Genomic DNA, 26,997 nt, shown 5'->3' with positions numbered 1-26,997 from the left:
GGATCTATGGAACACAGCTCTAGCTTGCAATCTGGATCTTCAAGCTCAGTTTCTACCAGGGAAACAAAACTTCCTGGCAGACAGTCTGAGCAGAAACCTTTCAGATCCACACAAGTGGATGCTGGACACCAAAATATTCAGGATGATAACAGCAGTCTGGGGATGTCCTCACATAGACCTCTTTGCATCCCATCTCAATCATCAACTACAGAATTTTTGCACCAGGACTTTCCACAGAGAAGCTTGGAAAGTGGATGCCCTGTCATTCAGTTGGAGGAACCTCTCGAGATATGCCTTTCCGCCTCTTCCTCTTCTTCCATGGGTTTTATTGAAGATAAAACAGGACAAGTCCAAGATGATAATCTTGCTGGCTCCAAATTGGCCTCGGCAGTTTTGGTATCCAACTCTAAAAAACCTATGTCTGGTGCCGCCTTGGGTTTTACCTCAGTCTCCGAACCTTCTGTCCCAACATCAGGGTCAGGTTCTACACTCTCATGTCAGAACTCTCAGCCTGGCGGCCTGGTTAATCCAGGGCCTTTGATTTCTTCTTTACTACCCAAGCAGGTTATGGATGTCATTTTAGAAGCCAGACGTCCTAGCACTAGAAAATCTTATGCAGGAAAATGGAAAAGATTTTGTTCCTGGATGCAGGCTCAGGATTCTGATCCTCTTCTTCCTAACATTACTTTAATTTTACTTTACTTGACAGATCTCTTGCATAAGGGTCTCTCTTTCTCTTCCATTAAGATACATGCCTCTGCTATTTCTGCTCATTATAATACAGATCCTCCCATCTTTTCCCACCAGCTCATGAGACAGTTTCTCAGAGGAGCTAAGAATTTAAGACCTCCTAGATCTCCTCCCATTCCTGCTTGGGATCTCAACTATGTTTTGGAAAAACTAACCTTGCCTCCTTTTGAGCCTGTTGCCTCTTCTGACATCAAGTTTTTATCTTGGAAGACAGCTATCCTGTTAGCCCTAACCTCTGCCAGGAGAGTTTCAGAGTTACAAGCTCTTATGGCTGTGGAACCTTATATTATTTTTCATCAAGACAGGGTATCTTTGAGGACTAATCCTACCTTCATGCCTAAGGTGGTTTCCAAAGTGGCTTTAAATCAAACTATCCACTTGCCAACCTTTTTCCCCTCTCCTCAAAATAAAGGGGAAAGGATCTTACATTCCTTGGATGTACACAGACAACTACGTTTTTACATGAACAGAACCAAGGACATCAGAAAATCAGAACAATTGTTTGTTTCTTATGCTTCAAGTTCCCAAGGTAAAGCCATTTCAAAACAGACCATTTCTAAATGGATTGCTCATGGAATCAGATGTTGTTATTCTCACCATGGAAAGCAAATCCCAGGGAGTATATGGACTCATTCCACCAGAGCTGCTGCCACTTCTGCGGCCTTCCCCAGGGGAGTTCCTACCAAAGACATTTTGGAAGCTGCAACTTGGAGTTCAGTGCATACTTTTTCTAAGCACTACAATCTACCTCTCTACTCTAAGTCTAGGGCAGGCTTTGCCTCTGCAGTCTTGCAGGGCCTTTTAGCCGCCCTTTCCTCTTTATGACCACCTCCCTTTCTTGTAGCTTTGGGATTCTACCCTACAGTTATGACTGCAACAGTGAAACACGATGAACATAGTACAGTTGTGTACACCTACCAGAAATGTAGATGTTCGAGTGTCTTCACTGTTGCAGTCTGGGTTTCCCTCCCTCCTGTCCCCTCTTATTTTTACTTTTGTGTATTTCCTTTTTTCACCATTCTTCTGAGGTGTATTTGCAAAGGTTATGGGACCTTTTTCATTTTGGGACTCCTGACATCTGGGGCAAGAAAAACTGGAGAAGATGGCGTCGGCTGTCAGCTTTGTACTCCTGGCGCTCTGACGCCAGGGAGCATGGTTGAACAGCCGACGCCGGACCCAGACTTTGGGATTCTGGCGGACCAGGGGCTGCCTGCCGGCAGGGGAGAACCCTACAGTCATGACTGCAACAGTGAAGACACTCTAACATCTACATTTATGGTAGGTGTACACAACTGTACTTTGCAGTCATTACATTTGGGTAATCTGCTGGCAGGTTGCCCTCAGTCAGCCTGAATATCAAAGTCTTGGGTCCTGTGTCGGTTGCTGTCTCCTCTTCCATGACGTCAGGTCGTCAGAGGTATAAAACATGCAGTCAACTCCATTTTCTTCAGTCTTTCTTGCCATGCGGTGCCCGAAGCAGAAGCAGTTCGCAAGTGCCAGTCGTCTGACTCCTGAAATTTTAACATTCGAGTTTCAGAACCGAAGTCTTCAATTAAAGCGAAGTACCCCGTTGGGGAAACTTTTTCTTGCTCCTTACCGATGTCAGTAAAAGTTAATAATTGCATTACTTGTGGGAAGCAAATACCTCATAAGGATTTTCATTTGTACTGTATTGCTTGCCTAGGCCCAGATCATAACGTGCCTTGTTTTCGGTTTTGTGCTAGATTTAATCAACGCACTATTAAGTGTCGGTATATCTTTGCTTCAAAATATTTTGGAAACAGTTTTAATTACCCTGAAATGTCATCGGATAGCAATCCGACTACCGGAGTTCACAAAAAACACAAAGAAAAGGACAGAGACAGACCGTCGAGGTCCAAAACCGACAACAAAGCTTCTCCTAAGCCAGTCGCCGGTTCGCTGGTACTCAGTGAGGCGCTTTCACAGCCCCTGATACCCGCTACTTTCGAGTTGCAGGCCTCTACCGAGACCCATGTGGAGTCCAGCATGCCGCGAGATTCTCAGAGTATTGTACCTGTGGATGTCTCTCCTTCGGATGGGTCCAGAGTCGCTGAGCAGGCACCGGCTTCTGAGGGTGTTTTCAGGCCTCAACATTTCTATATAAAATCAATGCCAGCTTCAAAAACAAAGACAAAAGCAACTTCTAAGGCTAAAAAAACGATGCATGAGCCACGTGCTCAGGCATCTATGCCTAAAAAACAGATGATCAAAATGGCTGAGGACTTAATTACCTTGATCAAGGGTTCCCAACCCCCCCCCCCCCCGATAAGAGGTATAGGCAAGACACTGATTATGATTCTTCAGATCAGGTTTCTATTTCTTCTGATTCCTCTTCTGATCAGGAATTTTCTATACCACTCTATGAGGATTCAGATGCGGAGGAATCCATCCCATCTGCATCTCCTCCTAAAGATTCTTTTGGAGAAACCTTGCATACTTTAAGGGAACATTTTCATTGGGAGAGTCAGGATTTCTCGGAATCCAAAAAGAGGCTTAGGGATTTCCTTCTTCCTCAGCATAGGCCTTTGGCTATACCTCCTGTATTAGATATTGTTGAAGATGTGTTTTCGGAATCAAGCATGGCTCCTGATTCCCTACCTCCGGCTCCTAGTAAGCCAGACAGATATTGCAGGGTTCCTGACTCCCACAAATTTTAATTCAAAAATCCTGCTGCTGACCCTGAAACTATCTCACAGGGTCCCAAAGGTGTAAAGGCCTCAACAGCTAAGAATCCTACCCCCTCTGCTAGAGATTCCAGGGCGCTGGATAGATGGGGAAAGAAGGTTTATACGTCTGCGACCTTGGCAATTAGGGCCTTAAACTGCCAGTTTCATATGTTGATTTCTGAATGTGTGGAAATAAAGAATTACAGGAATTATTGCATGCAGCAGAACAGGTTGGAAAGCATACTTTGCAATGTGGTTTTGATTCCTTGGAGGCCTCTTTCAGGGCCGCAGTTACTGGATCTGTGATTAGAAGGCATGCCTGGCTGAAGGAGCAAAATCTGCCTGATCATGTTAAAGCTAAATTGTTGCAGCTTTGCAGCATGATACTCTGTTTGGTAATAAGGCAGAAGAGGTTTTAAAGAAAATGGAAGACAAAGCTAAATCTATGCAAACTATAAAAGATTTCTTACAAGTACAGCCATCCAGATTCAGTAGACACTGGCCTACAAAAAATTGGTCCTTTCCTGTGTCCGACAGAGTCTCACAGGGCAAATCCAGGTGCTCAGAAGGCTCTAGATACCAATCACAGGGTTCTTGCAGGTCAAAACAATGGGGTGCATCTACCTCCAAATCTGGAGGAAACAAAGCATAGCCCTACAGTAAACAGTCTCAATGACTTCCCTGTGCCATCACCAAGCACTTCTCTTTTGGCATCCCCCTTAGGGGGAAAATTAGCACTTCATGCTCAAAATAGGCAGTTAATAACCCAGGACAAGTGGGTACTAAACATAGTATCCCAGGGATACAGATTTCATTTTCATACTTTGCCAATTCCAAACGGTTGGCCACATCTGCCACAAAATCAATGGGCAGAGTCACAGAAACAAGTTACGTCCCTCATGGATATGGGGGCTATTCAACCAGTACCAGAACAGGAAAAAGGGCAAGGGTTTTATTCAAGACTGTTCCTGTTACCCAGAAAAGACAATACCTGGCGCCCATTACTGGATTTATCGATTTTGAACACATTCTTGGACATCCCAACATTCAAAATGCTGACTTTGCAACAGCTGTCCATGCTGGGCAAGAACACTTGGTTAGTGACTCTAGACGTAAAAGAGGCTGCATATCCCAATAAGGGAATCGTGCAGAAGATACCTCTGCTTCAAGGCTGGTTTCATGCATTACCAGTTCTCTGCACTGCCCTTTGGCTTATCTACTGTGCCCAGGGTCTTTACAAAGTGCCTGGCATCAGTAATTGCATTTTGCAGACAGAGGCATACAAATCTACCCTCACTTGGACGACTGTCTCATTCAAGCAGAAAACAAGGACATTCTTCTTCAACATCTGGCGTTTGTAAAAAGGCTTCTAACATGCCTAGGGTACACAATAAACGAAAAGAAATTACAACTGGTACCCTCTCAAAAGATTACATTCTTGGGTGCAAGCTTGAATACAACTGTCCAGATGGCTTACCTTACGCCAGACAAGCAAAGGCAACTGACTGTTTACTTCAAACAGATGGCAACAAAAACCCAGTTTATCTGCAAGACAAATTCTGCAAGCTTTGGGGTTCATGGCATCCTGCATTCTACTAATTCCATATGCAAAACTGCATATTAGGAAACTACAGTGGTATCTAAAAAGTTTATGGAGTCAACATTGTCACAGTCTGGAAACAATGATTCCTCTCATTCCCTGCCTACAACAGGAATTTTTTTGGTGGGCAGCGGCATGTCACCAGAACATGGGACGGTTTTTCACTCTACCCCCTGCCACCCAAACCGTAACTACAGATGCATCAGACTATGCTTGGGAGGCCCACCTGGTGGGGAGATGCATTCAGGGCATATGGTGCCCAAAACAAATGCATCTGCATATCAACCAGAAAGAGATGTTAGCTGTTCAGAATGCCCTGACAGCCTTCAAGGACTTACTTCATCCAGGACAACTACTGATAAAGATGGACAACACCACAGTTATGTGGTACATAAACAAGCAGGGGGGTACACATTCCTACCCCTTTGCAGACTAGCCATGGCATTGTGGGACACAGCCTTGACTTACCAAGTACATCTTCAAGCTCAATTCCTGCCAGGAAAACAAAATACTCTGGCAGACGACCTAAGCAGAAATCTTATAGACCTTCACGAGTGGAAACTGGATCCACAGGTCTTCAGCATGTTAACAGAGAAATGGGGGAGTCCGGACATAGATCTAGTTGCCTCTCCCCAAAATTATCAACTGGACAAATTCTGCACAAGGACTTATCACAGACAAGCATGGAAAGTGGATGCCCTATCCTTCAGTTGGAAAAACCTATCAGTCTACGCCTTTCCTCCTCTGCCTGTTCTTCCCAAGGTCTTAATAAAGGTCAGACAGGAAAAAACAAAAATGAATCTAATTGCCCCGGACTGGCCTTGCCAGTGCTGGTACCCAATTCTAAGGAATTTGTCTCAACTTCCTCCGTGGTACTTGCCTCATATACCTTGTCTACTGTCTCAGCAGAGCAATCAAATTCTGCACAATCAGCTCCAAACTCTGAACCTGGCAGCGTGGCTGTTCATGCAATTATTCAAACGACTCCCCTCAGTAAATCTGTTATGGATGTCATTTTGGAAGCCAGAAGGCCTAATACTAGAAAATCTTATAATGATAAATGGAAGAGATTCTGTGCTTGGAACCAAGCACAAGGAACGAACACAGCAAAGCCAAATATTCCTCAGATTTTACAATACTTGACTGAGATGCTTGACAAGGGCCTCTCTTTTTCATCAATAAAAATCCATGCCTCTACCATCTCGGCTCATTACAACACAGGGCCTCACGTCTTTTCTCATCCTCTGCTAAAACAGTATCTTAGAGGGGCCAAAAATTTAAGGCCCTGCAGAAGATCACCATCTCCTGCATGGGACCTCAATTTTGTGTTGGAAAAGCTCACCCTGCCTCCATTTGAACCGGCAGCTACTGCGGATATAAAGTTTTTATCTTGGAAAACAGCTTTCCTTCTGGCAATCACTTCAGCAAGAAGGGTTTCAGAACTACAGGCCCTCATGGCTGTGGAGCCTTTTATTACATTTTACCCGAACAGGGTGTCCCTCAGGACCAATCCTTCCTTTATGGCTAAGGTGGTATCCAGTGTGGCTCTTAACCAAACTATTCACCTGCCAACTTTTTACCCAAATCTGCAGAACAAGGGGGAGCGGATTCTGCATTCCTTGGACGTACACAGACAACTAAGATTCTACTTAAACAGGACCAAATCTCTAAGAAAGTCTGAGCAGCTACTGGTGGCATTTGCTGCAGGATCAGAGGGGAAGGCTATTTCAAAGCAGACTATTTCAAAGTGGATAAGCCACTGCATTCGTTTCTGCTACTTGCATCATGATAAACCGGTGCCCAAGGGAATCAGGTCACATTCCACCAGGGCTGCATCTACCTCAGCAGCGTTTCTCAGAGGAGTGCCAACCAAAGACATTCTAAAAGCTGCTACTTGGAGCTCTGTTCATACTTTTACAAAGCATTATCATTTGCCCCTCTTCTCTAAGTCCAGGGCAGGCTTTGCCACTGCAGTTCTGCAGGGCCTTCTAGCCACTCCTAATGCTATTTAGTTCCAGCCTCCCATACATAGCTTTGGGATTCTACCCAAATGTAATGACTGCAACAGTGAAGCACAAAGAACATAGTACAGTTGTGTGTACTTACCATAAATGTAGATGTTCAAGTGTATTCACTGTTGCACTCCGGGTTACCCACCTGCCATCCCCCTTTTTTCTAGAACTTCTCTTTCCTTCACTATATTCTACAGCCTTTGTGGTGTATTTCCTTTTAGATGAAGGTAAAGTTTATGTTGTTATAATTGCATTTATATATATATATATATATATATATATATATATATATATTTTTTTTTTTTTTTGCTCCCCATTTGAGGGGCACCTAACATCTGGGACAAGAAAAACTGAAGAAAATGGCGTCGGCTGCATGTTTTATACCCCTGATGACCTGACGTCATGGAAGAGGAGACAGCAACAGACGCAGGACCCAAGACTTTGATATTCAGGCTGACTGAGGGCAACCTGCCAGCAGATTACCCAAATGTAATGACTGCAACACTGAATACACTCGAACATCTACATGTATGGTAAGTGTACACAACTGTACTTTTCTCAATTAGTACAGTGGCAACAAAACTTTTCAGCTGCTGGGGTCAACCTTGCAGCGACCTCTTTGTATCATACCTGAACAACAAGTGCAACAGATGCTATAGTTTATATTTGGCCCCCGGTTCTTCTTTACACCCCTCCAAACCACTTTTGATAAAATTCATTCAGAAAACCAGAAAGTGCAAGACCAGAATGATCCCCATTGCTCATTTTGGCCCAGGTGGGTTAGGTTCCCCTTTGTTTGGCTTGAGGTGATAAACAGGCCTTTGGTGCTGGATCCCAATCCAGATCTCCTGAGTCATCTGGATTGTGTCTACTGGATCTAAAAGCCCTGAAGTTGACTGCATATTTCCACCAAGTCTAAAAATAGTCAGAGGTACCAAGCTATCATTTTCGGTGGTCTACATTATTTTTGCATCTCAAAAGCAGTCTACCAAAAAGATGTATCAAAGCAAATGAAAAAAAAATCTATTTGGGCTTCCTTGAAAGGATTAGATTCTTTTTCTACTCCTGTTTCATTGAGTTTAGATTTCCTATCAGAACGTTTCCAGAAAGGGTCCAGTTTCTGTACTATCAAGGTGCAGATGACTGCCATATCACATTTTCACATAGGGTGTAATGACACTTCTGTAGACTGTCTTAAAATTTCTAAAGCCTTCTTCAAGGGTGCTTTCTTGCTCAAGACCCCCAATCAAAGATTGAGTTCCCCAGTGTAATATGATCAAACCAAAATGAGGAAACCAGCAGACTGTGGCAAATAAACAATGTTTAATATATGTTGCTAAGATGCATATATTAAAATGTAGGAGAACAAACTGGTTTCAGCTTGATAAATCACATAGCCTTCATCAGTGTGAGGAAGGCTATGTGATTTGTCAAGCCAAAATTGGTTTGTTCTCCTATAGTTTAATATATGCTTCTTAGCAACATTTATTAAACATTGTTTATTTAACACAGTCTGCTGGTTTCCTCGTTTTGGCTTTGGAACACATTTTCTTTGAAACCTTGCAGTTGCCATACTTGTAGAGATTGTGTTTGTATTATGCATCTAGCCCCATACCAAAAACCTTTTGAACAAGCAGTTTCAGTAGATTTCAGGTATCTCTCATGGAAGTCCATTTTTCTTGTTGCAATTGCATCTGCTAGATGGATTTCTGAATAATAAGGCACTGTCTTGCAAACCAACATACCTCATTTTTCATAAAAACAGTGTAGCCTTGAGAACTAATTCTTATTTCCTCCCAAAGTTGACTTCACAGTAAATATGATTCAGTCAGTTGATTTGCAATTCTTTCCCCAGGTTTTCCAATGATGTTCACAGATTGCACAGATTCTGTGTACATTGAACCAAGGTTGTCAGAAAGTGAAATCATGGATACAAAAGTTATGTACTTACCATAATGATAGAGCCATGTTGTCTCTTTTTCATCCATTTCAGCATCCCTCCATCCCCCTTCCAGAATTGTCACTGACAGCTTCTTGTGATCGGGCAGACCTCACCAAGACACCCTGTCTGTTAAAATTTAATTTTGTAACTGACTGTGGTGTTAGCATGTCCTTCAACTGTGACATAAGTTTCTTCACTTAGAGGAGGGAATCTTTTTTAGGTGTAAGAAAGCAAACTCCATCTGAGGTAATTTAGTGGAGAGGAGGGAATTTTGGGTTAAAGGAGGAGTTGGATCTGTGGATCCACAGGTTTAGAAGAAGGCTCCAAAGTTGGATCCAATCTAATCTGGCAAACTAAAGGTTGAACCGGACGAAAATGAGGTAATATGGATCTAACGTTATGGTATGGACATAACTTTTGTTTTTGAACCTGTGACATATTTAAGCTTTCTTCTCACTCTTGTGAGTACTGGACATTTTTCAAAAATGTATTCATCTTTTGTTATGATGTGCCCCTTATATTGCATCATCATTGCATATACGGATCTAAATAAAAGGGTTATAAGTCATGCTACTGTTCTTCTGCCCAGTGATGAATAATTCTACTTTAACAGACATTCTTTATATTCTGTCCAAATTAAAAAAATAACAATAAAATAAAAACTTAGTTTTTTTACTTTTCATTCTTCCTGACTTTTAAATAAATTTTATCATAGATTTTTTTAAGGTCTGGTGTTTGACCTTTGGGATTTCTTATTCTGAAATTCCCGACCTGATTGTATTATTCTTGTTCATTTTTTCTTGTCAGGGGTGTATGTGCTTCCTGCATGCACATACCCTGGCATCACTCACAGAACTAAGGAAGGGAACCAAACCCTTGTGCCCCACCATGCTGTTTTGCTATTTTTACATTTTTAATCTCCGTCATGTGTATCATCAAGGAAAATAAATACAAATGCCCATGCTTTTTTGTTGGAAAATACAAGCTTTGCTAATGAGGGCGAAGTTATAAAACATGCAATCCAGAGAGGGAGGCATCTTCTGTCTTTCATTTAGGAGAGGTCTACAAGACATTCTTTGCATACCTCTCAACCTCTTAAAGCAAGAAGTCTGGACAAAGCCATACAAAAAGGGCAGACAAAGGCATAAAAATAGGGACAAGTTTTAAATAATGCTCTTACAAACTTAAGAAACTTACGATTTTACAAACTGAAGAAGTTGATAGAATAAAAGGTTTTGCATTAGCATGAATTTTCTGATGGGTATGAAGTCTAAAACTCCAATGTCTCTCATAATTTCCTAAATTAAAGCCTCAATAATTAGCCAGTGATTTTCAGAAAACCAAAATTTTATGAGGAAAAATTAAAAAATACAAGGCAAAAATCTGGACATTCTGCGAAAATCTGGACAGTTGATCAACTTTAAGGCACATTTTGAAGGTGTTCTATCTGAACAGCAGTCTGAAATTCACAATGGTGGCTCTCTCAGAGTTGCTCCTTTTTTTTCTTGAGCATCTTAGACATTTGTCCAAAATGTATGGTAAGGCAAGGTGTCTTGTTTATTGAGGGATATACTCCCAGACTTTTGGCTAAATATAGAGAAGCATTGAAGTTCAGTATTACATCACTGTTGCAGTATCCTAAGCTGTTTTGAGTTATATCTTCCTCAGTATACGATGACCAACTAGCTTTCAAAGCTTCCAGGTACTTTCCTCGTGCCAAAACTGCCAGAGGCTCAAGCAGAGCCACATAAAAAGGCAGTTTGGGCACTATAAGGTTTAGTGCTTTCTTGCTGCTGAAGTACACTCCCTTTGCTGGTTTCATGGAGCTGATGGTTTGGTAGTGTTCCTTCATAGATTGGCAGATAATTATCCTTCTGGGGAAAACTTTCAACTACTTGATTTTCTGAGGAAAAACATTTATTTTTTTTGTGAAAGAAATAAATTTTATGCAAGGAAATGTTTTTTATGGATCATCATTTTTGGGGGGGTGTTTAAGTATATGTTTGTGTAACTAAACTGTGTTAAAAAATCTAATTTCTGCATTTTCTTGTAGAAGTAGTGTGTTGGGTGCAGATATTGTGCTTTTGGGATTGTCATTTCATTTTTTTACCTCATAATCCTTACTTTTCTTTTCTTTTCTTTTCTGACAGAAGGTTTACCAACTCCCAAAGGCTCTGCTCCTTATGTTTTAGGCTTCTTTTTCAGTTTGGACCATGGAGCAATTACCTGCCTCCTGAAGAACTGCTAGGGCATCTTTGGATGTCAGGCCAGCTGCATTAATATTTCCACCACCAATGTGTGCCTCTTCTGTGGCTGGACTTAAGTTCCTTGTAACAGTCTTCGATGCTGTAACTAGGACCACTCATCAATGTTGGTCCCTCTGGTGTAGCTTCTCGGGAAGCCACTAAAGACAGTGAGTTGGACTTGCCCTCTGTGGCTGTAAGGTTGTCATTACTGGACAAGGGAGAACCACTGTTGGTCTCAGGGGAAGTAGCAGGTGAGGATCTGCTACATATCTGGGCTATGATGCCTGATGCCCGGAATAGTGCCCCCGACAATAGTTGGTCATTTTCCCAGGAAGTTTCCTAGGAAAAGAAAGGAAACAAGCAAGAATATTACTTCTCCTGTCTCTATTACTGTGTACAAGAAAGACTTGCTGGGATTTGCTAAGGAATTATTTTGTGCTTTTAATATTTCAAATTCTGTTTCTTCACTCACTTTAAATGGAAAAAAAAAGAGAGTTCCCGCTTATTATGTTAGTGATTCATAGTCAGAAGATCAGGGAGTGGAGGATGAATGTTTTTTTTTTCCAGTAATTTCTTAAGTTTAAGATTCTGATTCGAGTGCTATTTTTTTTTATGTTCTTCATAGTCAGTATGTTCATAGTCAGTATTACAGTACTGATTCTTTTGCCTTCCTACCATGCAGAAGCTTGCAAATGTACCAATTTTCAATGTCTTTACATCATCCCTAGCTAAGGACGACTGACTTCTGGACATTGGGGTATAATGAGGGAATTTGTTGGTGCCATCTTCAGTTTTTTTCTAGTTGTGCAGTCCAGCGTACATCTTGTGTGTTCAGTACACTCACTCACAGTCTATCAATTAACTCATTTTCCTGAGAACCTTGTTCTTCTAGTTAGATAAGTACCACATTGTGGAAATTGCTTTATTAATTTAATGTTCAAATTGTCAGCAATCACCAAAGAAAGCTTGACATTTGCTTAAAGTGTGGGAAGCAAATCCCACATAAAGATTTTCACTCATTTTGTCTGTTCTGGTCTCAGCATGACATCTTTAACTGTCCTGTATGTGCAAATTCCATGCAAAAACAATAAACCTAGTGCTGAGGTACTAGCAACCCATATGGAGTATTCCTCTTTTGTTTTCCTAGTGGCATCGCAATGCATGGCTACTGCAGATTCTCTGCAAACTCCAGCATAGGATAGTGTCATTCCAAAAAATGGCAAGACAGAATAGGCCAAGGACCCTGATGCTATTGAGAAAGCTCCAGATCTAGGCCATAAGTTGACCGACCCAGGTGAGGCGTCTTTGCAGCCCTCTGGTCCAGGGACTCCTAGGTCCAAACTCTATGGTTCAACCCCTCAGGAGGCCGCCATAATCTTCGGCTTACCTGTGAATGTATAAATTTAGTAATAATTTGATTAAAATCTGAATTTATTTTGTTACATTTCGACATCATTTGTTTTATTTATATTTATTCCTTGTGTCTATGTTTGTGCTACTCAGTGTTTACTTGTATTAGAAAATATTACACATTTGCAGTATTTTATTTTCACTTTTTTTAAAGTGCTTAGGAAATAATTTCTTGAAGTTATAGTTTCTTGGGATTCACCTTTGGCTTCTAGGCAAACTGTTAAGATTATTTCTCAGTTGGGTGTTGCATGTTAATTCTCTGAACGGTAATCGATCCCCTTTACTGGACTGTGGGAGCTTGCAAAAGTCATTCATATTCAGTTTAGCATGGCATTTCTGCAGATCCAGATGCCTGTGGTGCATGAGTTATGGTGATCCAAAAGATAAATGTGTGTTTTGTAGCGTTTAACAAATTAGCAACTTTTGAAAACACACACATAAGTGCACTATTTACAAAGTCATCCTGGAATAAAACTTAAGAGTTTTTATAACAATTCTTGTATAATACAAGTTCAGATTCCCACTGAGGAAAATGATAAGCAAACGTGCAGCCTGACAGTTGGTTTGTGCATAATTCCTGAGCCTTCATTTCATAGATTTTCTTTCAGATTAACCCATGTCCAATGAGAGTCTTAACCACTAGATCAGTTGCAAATTACCAATTTTTTTTTTCTTTTTTGAGAGCAGACTCTCAGAACTGTAGCAGATACTCAGTTACTTTGCAAACAGTAATGATTGGCTATCAAAATGCTTTGCAGTGAAGTATAAACAGTTAATGTTGACTTGTCAGTTATTTATTTAATTTTAAAAATAAAGTGGCTAGGTATTATGGGGTAAGTAACAGTATAGTTTACTATATTTGTTCTGTGTATGAAACCATGCACCTCTTTTTCTGAAAATACTTTGTTTTGCATGAGAGTTTTCCAATAATTTCCTTTACTGTAGGAAAGGACTTTGCATAGCTAAATAAATGTATTTGCTTTGACTTGCACAGTATTTTGCTTATGTATCTGTTTTATAGACTTTTCTCCCCTGCAGTAGGGTTCCATATTTACTTTAATTATTTCATAAATAAATGTGCGTGGTGTATAGATAACCGGAAAATTGCTGCTGTCAGTACTCACAGGTCACTGTTTTACTTTTCCTTCATTTACTTCTGTACTTACTGTTTGTTTTCTGCCAAGGTCTAAAATAGCTGCAAGTAGCATTGTTAGCTTGACTCCTTTTTCCTTTTAATGTCTTTGCCCTTTATGGGTGCCATGTTGTGAAAAAACACGTTAAGGATCGTGCAAGTGGGTGAGCAGCAAGAAAATGACCTTCCTGATTATTACATGATAAGTATGTTTGGAACTGTTTATGGCACACTCCTCCTAATTGCTTGATATTTTCTTGATTACTACTTGAAATCTTTCAGAGGCATACCAGGAGTGAGAAGCTGTGGATGCTACTCTGCAGTTAAAATTCACGTGCATCTTCATATCTGTAGATATTTTCAGGACATAAGATTATCTTCAGGGCTAATACTGAAGAGTTAGACTTTGTAAAGTAGTTGCTTTATAGGACTGAATTATGAAAATTGCCTTTGCTATTGCTGCTCTATTTTTGCTTATGTTTCTGAAAAGTACTGGCTTCTGCTGTGTGGTCTCTCCACAGTTACAGGTTGAAGATGACCAGGGAGTGAATCTGGGATTTGAAAGTAGTTTAACTCTTCGGCGTCTTCTTGTCTGGACGTACGATCCTAAAATAAGACTAAAAACTCTTGCAGCACTTGTTGATCATTGTCAAGGTGGGTTAATAAATTGCATTCACAAATGCAACTGTATGGAATTTTTTAGCATGTACTGTATAAAGTTTTTTTCAGATCATAGTATATGTACACCATTTAATATACAGATAACTGTATTAGATCTGTTTTTCTTCATCTTTTGTCTCTCTGTTCATTCATGATAACTTGTTAGGTATGTTTGCATGTATGCATACATTTTTGCATTTAAATGCTCACAGTGATGTGACAGATTGGTTTTCTTCACATTTCGTTAATCAGTTATGTGAACAAAGAATGTTTACTTTATCAAATCTTCTTTGTCATCTGGCTTCTTCATTTTGAGTTTGTGTTCAGCTGGCCCCTTTGTTTTGAGTTCTTAAAATATGTGTCTGTTTTCTTTCAAAGTGCCATGTTTTTGTTTGTAAGCATTTCGCCACAGTCTAGAGGCCAGAGATGTCGCAATGTTTTAACACCTGATATGTAGAGGAGTATGTCACCCTTACTGTACTTGTGTATACCAATAGCCATGTCTTTTCTGTTTTTTTCTTTAGATTTTTTTGTAGTTGTTGTGTCTTTCAGTTTTTCCCGGTTAAGGGTCGCCACAGCGGAACTCCGGTCCGCTAATGATTGGCAGTAGATTTTTACGTGCCGAGTTGCCAGCTCTGACGCACAACCTTCAACGAAGGTACACCCATTCACGCATGTCTCCACACAGAAGATGCTCTAGCTGAGAATTGAACGGGACGTTTTACTGTGAGGCGACAACGCTACCGCAGCACCATTAGTGGTTTTGCAAATTTATTTTTCACTGAAGAAATATTCAGAGCTTGGCCTCTACTAGAGCTTGTTTGAAAAAGATAAGGTGGCCAGTGGCCTGATCATTTCCCTGGGGAGGGTTTGGTGGTCCTGCACTTTGGGACAGTGGCTTTATGTGGGCAATCAGGGAACCATGATTTCTCCTTCGTGGTCCATTATTTTTGTGGCAGCACAGATTTTTAACGAGGAAGAACAGGCCTCCTTATCAGAGTGATGGACATTAGGATTATCCAACAACCAGAGCTAATCCTGCATAGATAATTATTAGGTGCTGTGAGGGTGCCCTCAGAAAGGGGCTTCTGTCAATGATCTCTGGAGGCTAGAATATTTGATGTGAGAGGCACATTGGGTAAGCAGGCCTTCCAATAAAATTGTTTCACGTTTAGTAGATGTGCTTATTTTATTGAAACCTTGAAGTTTATCACTGTATATTCCATTTTAAATGAAAGTAAAAGAAGCACAAAAATTATTCAAGTAAAAATTTAGAAGGAATCAGGAATGTGGCGTACACACAATGCAATGAGCCTGCATTATTCTTAATTTGAGGTGTTTTGTTTGGAAATGTAATATACTCTGGCTATTCTTTATACCTTTTATTTCTTTTTTAGAAATCACCAACATGGAAAACACAATTTATTATTACATCCAGAGATCTAGGTGTACTTTATCGTTATGGGGTGGTAATGGGCAGCACTGGACCTGATAGTTTATTTTTGTATTTGTTGGAATGTTACACCAGCTGTACATATTGACAGGAGGTGTATCATTTTGACATCTTAAGAGAAAATGGAAGAGTGCCAGTTTCCTGCAGCTGCATATATGAGAGGTCAATTTGAAGAGAGTCACGTCACTTAATGGGGGAGTAAATGTTTTGTACTGTGGGAAGGGGGATATAGGAGAATTGACAGTAAATGACAGCCCCCTTACCAACAGAATTTAACCGCTTATCTGTGGGGCTGGCTTTTTGTTTTTCTTGTCTATCAAGCTGTTTGTGTCTGTCTATCTTAGAAACAAAATTGGAATATCTGTGGACAGTGTCGAGGAAAACGTATCATGTGCTCTGTATGTGTGTTTGTCTTGTCGCTCTAAAAATTATGGAGACCATGGTGAGGAGAGATACAAGTGGTTAATAACCAAGAGACATCTCTGTCTACTCAGTAACAGTGTTACTTCATTTTCTGTAGCTGCACATAAGCAGAGTCCAGTGTTGTCCATTGCAGTCCGTTATAATGCCCTCCGTGACCTGTCTAGTTGTCAGTGGATAGCCCATGGTGTAAAGAGTTTTCCCTCCAGGGGCACAGCATTTTTAATGAATATGAATGTTTTGCATTGCTTTGCATTGTATCAATTCCTTTTATTATGAGTTCTGAATGTGCAGGCATTCGTATCTTTCTTGGGTCTTTCGGTGAACCATTTGTGATTGGCATGTCTTTAGGCAGAAAGCTGATGATGCTTAGTACGTCCGTAGCTTAAGTAGCCTTCCATTATCTAATGTCTGCATCTGTACAGGAGAAAGTCCAGCAGATAGCTATTAGATTGTTGCTTTGGCACTTCTGATTATTTCTATTTTCCTGGTAGCTTAATTAAGCCAGTTGTGGAATGATTACTCTTGGGTGCTGTTAGGGTGATTTTGAGAGATAAAATTATGCGCATTGTTTGCAAGGGATGCTTTTTGTCCTTTGAGCAGAAATGTATTTTCCAAGTACTGCTACAAGTGCAATAACACTTCATACAATGTGTGGTTACAGTTCAATATACCCATCCATTTGTGAATGTTACTAAATATGATTTTGCAAATCTGATGTATTCAGTCACACAAAGTAAGATTGTTTAAGATTGTAATTAGTGTGTTAGAATGGATTAACTATTCCACAGAATGGGTAGGTTTGCTGGAGAAGCAGTGTAGCTGAGTTGCGATTAAGGCATTGGGTACAAAGTTAGAGACATGGAGTTAAATCCACTCATTTTTCACTTGTATACTACATCACCCTGAATAGACTGCTAAATTTCCTTGTGCTGTCATGACACAGCTTTGATTGGTATTTGAATGTTACAGTTAGACTACCTAGCTACCAAAATGCAAAATAAAAATAATTATTTTGGAAGTGGGTTAATGTGCAGACCTCATTTCTTACATTTTCCAACTATATCATATTGCTTTGTTACCATATGTAGATTTTACTTCACCTACAGACCTGTTTTCACTACATTAACCACTGTAACACTTTTCATATGAGAAAAAAACAATGAAATGTTTACTTTTACTGATCTTAGATTTTATGTACCATTGCATCTTGAATGTGCCTGTGTTTAACTAATTGTTACAGGAAAGAAGGGTGGGGAACTTGCATCTTCTGTCCATGCGTACACTAAGACAGGAGACCCATACATGCAGTCCTTGGCGAAGCACATACTCAGTTTAGTGTCGCATCCCATCCAGAGTTTTCTCTATCGATGGATTTATGATGGCGAGCTTGAGGACACATATCATGAGGTACTTAATTTTTGCTTTTTGTGCATGTGTTTGCAGTTATCAGTTTACTGACTGTTAGAGTGATAAATTTGCTGATCAATTATTTTTCAAACTTGTTCCTAAATAATATTACTTTTAGAAGTCCTTTGCAGAGAGTGTAGCACTTATGCGATCGTAGTGGCTGTCTCTTCAAATGTCAGTGTATCTGTGTCCTTTCAGTCCACACCTCTGCAACTTTGCATCAGTAGTAAGATGTGCATTCCCCCCAGAATCCCCATTTATTGGTTTATTTCTTTTTTAAACTGGTAAAGTCCAGGTGGGCAGAGAGAGTTTTCACTGGAGGCCACAGGAAAAGTTCCAGAAATTGTTACATATAAAATGAAGATAAGATAGAAATGCATACTATTCATGTAAGAAACAACAGAAGTGATGATTTGTATATAAAAAATATCAAAAAGAGCATCCCAAAATATATAAATTCCAGAAAGACAGAGCTGTGATATGCAAAATCTATGTATTTGCAGATGTAAAAATGGAACTACTTTGATGTCCTTTGACACAGATACAAACCATGAAATTATCTCAAGCTGTATTCTCCAGTTTTGGCATCAGGTTTTCATTACTCCTGTCCTGTGCATTCCCTGACATCAAACATGAATTTAAAATGAAGGTGCCGACACCTGCTCCTCATTTATTTTGGTGGAAATGGAGTTTAGTAATAAATTCTACTGGTAGTAATTTTTCTTCATGGTTTGTCATGTTTTCATTATATTCCTTCTTAATTTTTTGTGCGTTTCAGGTGTTCATTTTTGTCTAGGTCTGAAGAACATTAGCAAGATATGCCACTGTGTTATACATATTCATGTCAAGGACATTGATGCATATTGTTTTCTTTGGCAGGGTCCTCATCCTGATACTTATATTAACCCATGTACCTTGAGAGGGAGAGTTCTGCTGCAACACAACTCTTCTCCAGGTGACACTTGTCTACAGAGGCCCTAATATTTAACATTTTTCTCTTTGACCCACACTGCTTCAGACTCCAGTGATATGAGTTGTTAGATTTTGCAATGCCATCACCCAGAAGGTTAAGACCCTTCCCATGAGGAAGAAAGGGATGGTGAGATGTACCAAGAGAACCTCTAACTTTATCAAGTACAGACTAGCTACCGCAAGAAATCCTTGCACTGGAAGCACAGTGATCACTGTTTTGAGGAGCTGGACAAAACTGAAATTTCATCCATGTCCATACTGGCAGTATTATGCCTTTTAGCACAGTTGTCATGTATGCGAACTCTTGCTTAGGTACAGTGGATATAAAAAGTTTACACACACCTGTTAAAATGCCAGGTTTTTGTGATTTAAAAAAATGAGACCACAATAAATCATTCCAAAACTTTTCACACTTTTAATGTGACCTATAACCTGTACAATTCAATTGAAAAAGAAACAAATCTTTTAGAGGAAAAAAATATAAAAAATAAAAAACGTACAATATACGCTGGTTGTATAAGTGTGCACACCCTTAAACTAATACTTTGTTGAAGCACCTTTTGATTTAATTACAGCATTCAGTCTTGTTGGGTAGGAGTCTGTCAGCATGGCACATCTTGACTTGGCAATATTTGCCCAGTCTTCCTTGCAAAAGTGCTCCAAATCTGTCAGATTGTGAGGGCATCTCTTGTGCACAGCCCTCTTCAGGTCACCTTCCAGATTTTTTATTGGATTTAGGTCTGGGCTCTGGCTGGGCCATTCCAAACCTTTAATTTTCTTTTGGTGAAGCCATTCTTTTGTTGATTTGGATGCAGGCTTGGGGTCATTGTCGTGTTCAGGGGTGAAATTCCTCTTCATCTTCAGCTTTCTAGCAGATGCCTGAAGGCAGATGCCTGAAGGTTTGTGGCCAAAAGTAACTGCTATTTGGAACTGTTGATAAGTAGGTACTAGGCTATCTGCCCGAAGGCATTTATAAGTCTAGCCAGAATGTGTTGGCTTTCTCCACCCCCTTAGATTAGTTCCCTGTGCCTCTGTCCAGCAGAACCACTGAAGTGATCCCTGAGGTAAATTTTCTGTTTCCCATCCACTCGTCAAGGTTTCTTTTGAAGAGTGTTAGCGAGAAGCTCTGCTTAATGTAGATTGGGATCTTGTTCCAAAGCATGGGAAGTCTCTGGGACAGGAATCTGTCCCTCCAGCACGTCCTATTTATTGTTGTGGTGAGGTTTAGATCCCTAGAGCATGTGGCTCGAGGGGATAAGGTTTTCTTTAGGTAGAGCATGTCCATCAATTCTGGGTTGGACATGGCCTTGTATGTCAGGCAGAGATCACCTCTGAGTAGGCGGTATGCAACCGAGTACAGCTGTAGTTTCTTCAGTCAAGCTGCATAGGGCATCTGTTTGAGGCCAGTGATCCTCTAAGGTACATCCCAAATGGGGAGTTGTACTCTATGATGGGTCTTATGAGTGATGAGTAGAGGGGCACAATGACCTCTTTTGATCTGGATGCGAACCCTTATAGGTTCATAGGTTGGTACTAGGCTATCGGCCCTAGGGCCTATACAAGCCTTGCCATAACAATTCCTTGGATATTTCTTCCCATACTATTTACTTCCCTGGACCCCTGTCTAGCAGGGTGACTGACGTGATCCCCGGGGTGAATTTCCTTTCTCCCATCCAATCATCAAGGTTCCTTTTGAAGAGGGCCAAAGAGGTGCTCTGCTTGACATGTATGGGCAGTCTATCCCAGAATCTGGGGAGTCTCTGAGTCAGGAACCTATCCCTCCAGCATGTTTTATTTATTGTGATGACAAGGTTTAGATCCCTGGAGCGTGTGGCTCTGAGGGATTGGGATTTCTTTGTGTAATATGTCCAACAGCTCTGGGTTTGACATGGCCTTGTATGTTAAGCAGAGATTGCCTCGGAGTAGGCGATATGCGACAGAGTATAGCTGGAGTTATTTAAGGCGGTCAGCATAGGGCATCTGCTTTAGGCCCGTGATTCTTTTAGTGAGGTATTTCTGCGGCCTTTCCAGTTGTTGCAGATGTCTTGAGAAGTACGTACCAAATGGGACGTTGTATTCTATAATGGGTCTAATGAGGGATGAGTACAGTGGGACAATGACCTCCTTTTTTCTGGATGAAAAGCCCTTAGTGATGAGGTGTGCCACATAGAAAGATTTCCTGACTGTTGTGGTGATGTGGTTATTGAGGGTGAGACCACTGTCCGCCTTTGTCCCTAAGTCTCTTATCACACTTTCAGTGTTTAGTGTACTACCACCTATGTGGTAATTCACTGGTACATGTTACATTTCTTGACATTGAGCTTGAGACCATGACTCTGGCACCAAGCATCTGTTTCTGTAAGGCCCTTTTGTAGAGTATCCACATCATTTGGGGATTCAGTAATGGCTCCCAGTTTGCAGTCATCTGCAAACTTTGTTAGCCAGAGTCCCTCATTGTTGGCCTGTACTTCAGAGAAGTAGATGCCAAACAAGAGAGGTCCCAGGACTGAACCCTGAGGTACTCCACTTGTCACTTGTCTGGAGCTGGATTTGGAGTCAGCTACTTTTACAGTGTGGGTTCTGTCAGTAAGCCAGTTGGCAACCCATCAAGTGAAGTAGGGATTAATGCCCAGCTTAGTAAGTTTATCTGTGATTCCAGAGTGGGGGATAGTGTCAAAGGCCTTGGCGAGGTCCAGATAGTCTGTGTGGACTGCCTCACCCTCGTCCACGGCTCTGGGGACTGATTCAAAGAAGTCCATCAGGTTCAGAAGACAAGATCAGCCCTTCACAAACCCAAACTGGGTGGGGTCCAGTGTTTTAAGGTTGCCAATGTCTTTGTTTATAAGTTCCATGATAGTACGTTCCATGGCCTTGCAGATCAGGCTCGTCAGACTGATGGGACGATAGTTCCTGGGATCCAAGTTGGATCCCCCCTTGTGGAGTGGGATAACTGTAGCTGTGTGCCACTCAGTGGGCACGAAGCCTGAGGTGAGGGTATGATTAAACATGGCATTTAGGTGAGGTGCCAGTTTATTTTGTAGTTCATGTAGTACATAGCCCGGGATGTCATGTGGTCCCATGGATGCTGTATTCTTAGCTTTGGAGAGTGCATTTTTTACCTGTGTGGCCATTATTACCGGAATTTGGCAATCTTCCGGTATTGAGATGGACCATTTAGGGGGTGAGAGGGGGTGAAGTTGGCACTGAATCGATCTGCCAGGATATTGGCAATATCCTTGGGATCAGTATATTTAATGCCATTCTGTTGTAGCTCAGAGCAGATCTGAGCATTGCCATTTAGATTCTTGACATAGTTATAGAATGCCTTGTGGTTATCTTTGGAATCTTTGGCAATTTTATTTTGGTAATTAGCTTTGGAGGATTTTATGAAGGATCTCAACTTCTTACTGAGGCTGGTAAGGGAGTTTTTTTTGCATCCTGGGATTTTCCTCTTTTCTGCAAAGTTTGTTTATGGCAGGGGGCCACCAGATTGGCTTCCTTTTTTTAGAGGAGAGCATCTTGGTTCTATTTGGGATGGCATGATTCATCCATGAGTGGATGTGCTCGTACAGTGCCTTAGTGTAGGACTCAGCAGTCGAACTTTCAGTTCCCGTCTGCATGGGTGTCATGAAGTTTGCAACGTCTGACTTGAGTAGCATGAAGTTGGCTTTGGAGAATTTTTTTATGGAAGTTTCCTTACTGGGGAGTGGGGGTGGGATGTGGATGTTAAGTGTGATTAGCTTATGGTCTGACCTGACCAACGAGGGGGTGACCATAAGTGTAGAGCATCGATTTCCCATGTTTGTAATGACCAAGTCTAGGATATTGGAGCCCCTGGTGGGACTATGGATTAGTTGATCCAAGGCATTGGAATTTATGAATTCCAAGAACTGTTGGGCAAAGGTGTTGGTACATGAGTATTTTTCCTAGTTAATGGTAGCGTAGTTGAAATCACCCAGTATTAGGGTGTTTGGTTGTATATTAATATTTTCCAGTATGTTTAGAAAGGTGTAGTGAGAATCTTGGGGCATGGTGGGGGATCTGTAGCAAGCTACAATTTGGATTGTAGTCTTACCTAGTGTTAGTTGCACCTGGAGAATTTCATACACATTGTGTTGGACAACTAACCTAATGGTGTGAATATCCTTGGTGAATATGGACACTCCTCCACCTTTAGTGTTTTGATCCTGGTTTGGTGGCCGAAAAGTGTGGTAAGAGTTGTAGCCTGGTATTGCAGGGGTGCTCTTTGGAGCGTTGAACCAGGTCTTAGTTATTGCACATATATCGATGTTCTCCATTTTTAGGAGTGCCTTGAGAGAGTGCATTTTGTGATTAGGTGGGCCACGTAGAAGGATTTTCTAACCACTTTGGCAATGTGATTATCAAAGGTGAGATTACTATCTACTTGGGTCCCCATATCCCTTATTACATCTTCCGTATTTAGGGGAGTACCACCTATGTGGTAGTTTGTGGGTACTTTGTTTTTTCCAAAGGGAATGACTATGCACTTTTTGGCATTTAACTTAAGGCCATGATTTTGACACCAGGTATCCATCTCAGTAAGACCCTTTTGGAGGATGTCTGCGTCAGCCGGAGAGTCAGTTATAGCCCCTAGTTTGCGGTCGTCTGCGAACTTGGTCAGCCATAGTCCTCCTGTGCTTGCCTGTACCTCTGAGAAGTATATGCCGAACAGGAGGAGTCCTAGGACTGAGTCCTGGGGAATGCTACTTGTAACCGGTTTAGAGTCGGACCTAGCTCCCGCAACTCTCACCGTGTGGGTTCTGTCCGTGAGCCAGTTGGCAACCCATCTTGTGACATAGGGGTTTATGTTCAGGCTGGTGAGCTTGTCTATAATACCAGAATGGGGAATGGTGTCAAAAGCCTTAACGTGGTCTAGGTAGCCTGTGTGTACCACCTTTCCCTAATCTATAGCTTTGGTAACTGTCTCAAACAAGTCCACCAGGTTTAGGAGGCATGATCTGCCCTTAACAAAGCCGAACTGGGTAGGGTCCTGTGTTTAGAGGTTCCCAATGTCTCTTTTAATGAGTTCCATGATGATGTGCTCCATAGCCTTGCAGACCAAGCTAGTCAGGCTTATAGGCGATAGTTCCCTGTGTCTGTTGTGGCTCCACCTTTGTGGAGCGGAATAACCGCTGCTGTGTGCCACTCTATGGGGGTACGTAGCCTGTGGAGAGGCTGAGTTTGAACAGTGTGTTTAGGTGAGTGCTTAGTTCGTCTTTGAGCTTGTGTAGGACGCAACCTGGGACACTGTCCAGTCCCATTGAGGCTGTGTTTTTGGCTTTGGAGAGGGCTGTTTTAACCTGAGTGTCTGTGATTTCAGGGACTCTACATTCTTCTGGTATGGTTATGGGCCCTTTTGGGGGAGAGAGGGGGGTAAAGTTTGCGCCGAACCTATCTGCCAGGATGTTGGCCATCTCGGTCTGTTCAATGTATTTTTTGCCATTCTGCACTAACTCCGAGCAGATCTGAGCATTGCCACTTAGATTCTTGACATAGCTAAAGAATGCCTTGTGGTTATCTTTGGAGTCCTTGGCAATTTTTCTTTCAAAGCTCACCTTGGATGATTTTATGAGGGATCGTAGTTTCTTGCTGATACTGATCAGGGTTGTCTTCCCTTCTTGGGATTTTACTCTCTTCTGTACTAGTTTCCTCCTTCTATTGTATAGCTTGTCTGTGGCAGGAGTCCACCAGACAGGTTTCCTTTACTTGGAGGAGTGAGTCTTGGTTTTGCTTGGGATGGCATGATCCATGCATTCTTGTAGGTGCCCGTAGAATGCATTAGTAAAGGATTTTGCAGCTTGGACAGGGTTATCCTTCAACATGGGGGCTTTGAAACTTTCCACCTCGGTCTTAAGTAACATGAAGTTTGCTTTTGAATAGTTTTTCACGGTGGTTTTCTTGTCCGGGGGTGGGGGCAAAATGTGGATATCCAAAGTGATTTGTTTATGGTCAGATCTAACCAGTGAGGGGTTGACCTCCGGTGTGGAACACCGGTCGCCCATGTTGGTGATGACCAAGTCCAATATCTTGTCACCTCTGGTGGGAGTGTTTACCAGTTGAACCACGGCGTTTGAGTTTATAAATTCTAGGAAATGTTGGGCAAAGGAGTTAGTACTTGAGTAGTTCTCCCAGTTAATGGTTGGGTAATTGAAATCACCCAACGTTAGGGTGTTTGGTAGGACCTTTATGTTTCCCAGTGTTTCCAGAAAGGTGGAATGGGGGTCCTGGGAGATGTTGGGTGATCTGTAGCAAGCTACAATTTGAATTGCAGTTTTGCCCGTTGTTAATTGCACGTGGATGATCTCTGAAGCATCGTGCTGTGCCACTAACTTGGAGGTCTGGGTATCCTTGATGAATATGGATACGCCCCCGCCTTTTGTATTTTGGTTTGGGTTCTGTGGCCGAAAGGTATGGTATGAGTTGTAGCCTGGTAGTGCTGGGGTGCTCTCTGGAGCCTTAAACCAGGTTTCTGTTGCTGCACATATATAAATTTTCTCCATACTGAGGAGTGCCTCGAGTGCGTGCATTTTGTGGTTTAGACTTCTGGCTTTGAGTAATATTACCCTCAGTTTTTTGTTACTTGTGCTGTTTACGGTGGTGGGTTTGTCTTTTGAGCCTTGCCTAAAAAAGGCACTATGGGGGTGGCAGGAGCCTTGATCAGTATTCGAAAGCCTAAGGGTGACAGATGCAAGCCATCTCTAGCGAAGCAGCATGGCTTGTCGAGCATGTCATCCCAGGCTGACAGACACTGGATCCCCTTTGAATGACACCAGAAACTTAGTCAATTGTTGAAATCGAGAATTTTTTCTTTATACTGTGTTGTCATTCGTGGTGATGGCAGGATGCTAGTCAGGGTCATACCGGCCTTGGCTGCATGATCAGCGAGCTCTTCCATGTCTCTTTTCATGTAGTCCAGGGAGGTACGGCTCAGGTCATTCACACCAACATGAACAATGTCAGAGTCATATTTGTACTTGTTCTGGAGTGACCAGAGTGCTTGTGTTATGTGGCGGATCCTGGCACCTGACAGGCAGCTAACAGTAACCTTCTCCTTATTCAGCCTAGTGAGTGGGACGTCCGTGTGCCTGACTATAGAGTCGCCTATTACTAGTATGTTGGGTATGTTCTTTTGCCTTAGGGGCTGTGATTGCATGGCACACTGGTTTTGTGAAGTATGTGTTTCATGGTTTGTGTTGGGGGGTGGAGGTTGCTTGGATGTTTGCTTTGGAAGTCTCTGTTGGTTTTGCAGATTTTTATTTAGAGCCTCCGAGTATGTTTTCATGTATTTATGTGTGTTTTTTGCCAGTGCTGCTTTAATGGGTCTATGTGAGACTGGTGGTGTGATGCAAGTATTTCCCTTCTCCTCTTGACTGTCTGATCCAGTCTTGGGTTGAGAGAGCTTAGCCTCTAGTTTGGCTGTATAATTGCATCTCTCGCATGTATTAGTGTTTAGTGGTAGGAGGAGGGGGTTGTCTGTGTACATGATGCAGTTGTAACTTTGCCTCAAAATGCCCAGATTCACCAGTTGGACTGGAGAGTACACCTGAAACTGCCCTCTGGACATGCCTGGATAGGTACAGTGAACTGTTTTACTGGATGGCTGGTAAGGTCGAATAGAGAGCCTTGTCCTGCTGTACAGTACAGGAGGGTCTAGTGCTAGGGTGTAAAAGTGCTTGCTATAAGTTTTGAGCAAGTGCCAGGCTAAGAAATGAATGGCTTGAGTGCTTAAGTAGAAAGTTTGTCTAGTTCCAAGGGAAAAATTGAAGAGGAGACTGTGTGGAGCCGGGAATAGTTTTACCCTAGCTAACCGGTGCGCGAAATAGGGCAAATACGGTACTTATGGCAGGGAAATGAAAGAGATTGAAATTTACCCAAAATGGCCAATAAACCACTAATTTCTGGCCTGAAACCACTTTTCCAGGGACAGATAGGCTGCTCAAAGCTCCCCTCTCTCACAGGTGAACAGAGAACTTCCTTCTATCCAAGTAAGGTATGGGCAAATACAGAGATTTGTAACACAGACCTGAATTCAACACTAACCTGAAAACTGGACTATACTAGCTTTGAAAGGCGGGAAACAAGTATATATATATATGTGTGTGTGTGTGTGTGTGTGTGTATATACATATATATATATATATATATATATATATATATATATATATATATATATACATATATATATATATATATATATATATATATATTGTTGTGCTTTTTTTTTTTTTTTTTTTTTTTTTTTGAAAATAAAGCAGATACACTCAAAAAACACTTTAAATGCA

At 41.5% G+C, this 26,997-nt stretch overlaps 1 protein-coding gene across 1 annotated transcript in view; it reads left to right on the top strand.

Annotated features, from left to right (window-relative positions):
* The window catches only part of TUBGCP3 (tubulin gamma complex associated protein 3), a 1,295,126-nt gene that overhangs the window by 504,516 nt on the left and 763,613 nt on the right, over positions 1–26,997 (top strand). Inside the window, exons 10-11 of the mRNA XM_044072631.1 lie at positions 14,301–14,433; positions 17,556–17,722. Of these exons, the coding sequence (XP_043928566.1) occupies positions 14,301–14,433; positions 17,556–17,722 (300 nt within the window). The remainder of the gene's footprint in view (positions 1–14,300; positions 14,434–17,555; positions 17,723–26,997) is intronic.

The sequence above is a fragment of the Protopterus annectens genome, chromosome 5.part0 (genome assembly GCF_019279795.1).
Source record: "Protopterus annectens isolate FY-2018-M chromosome 5.part0, PAN1.0, whole genome shotgun sequence".
Taxonomy (NCBI): Eukaryota; Metazoa; Chordata; order Ceratodontiformes; family Protopteridae; genus Protopterus; species Protopterus annectens.
Note: the sequence above shows the minus strand (reverse complement) of the source record. Positions and strands in the feature narration are given on the sequence as shown.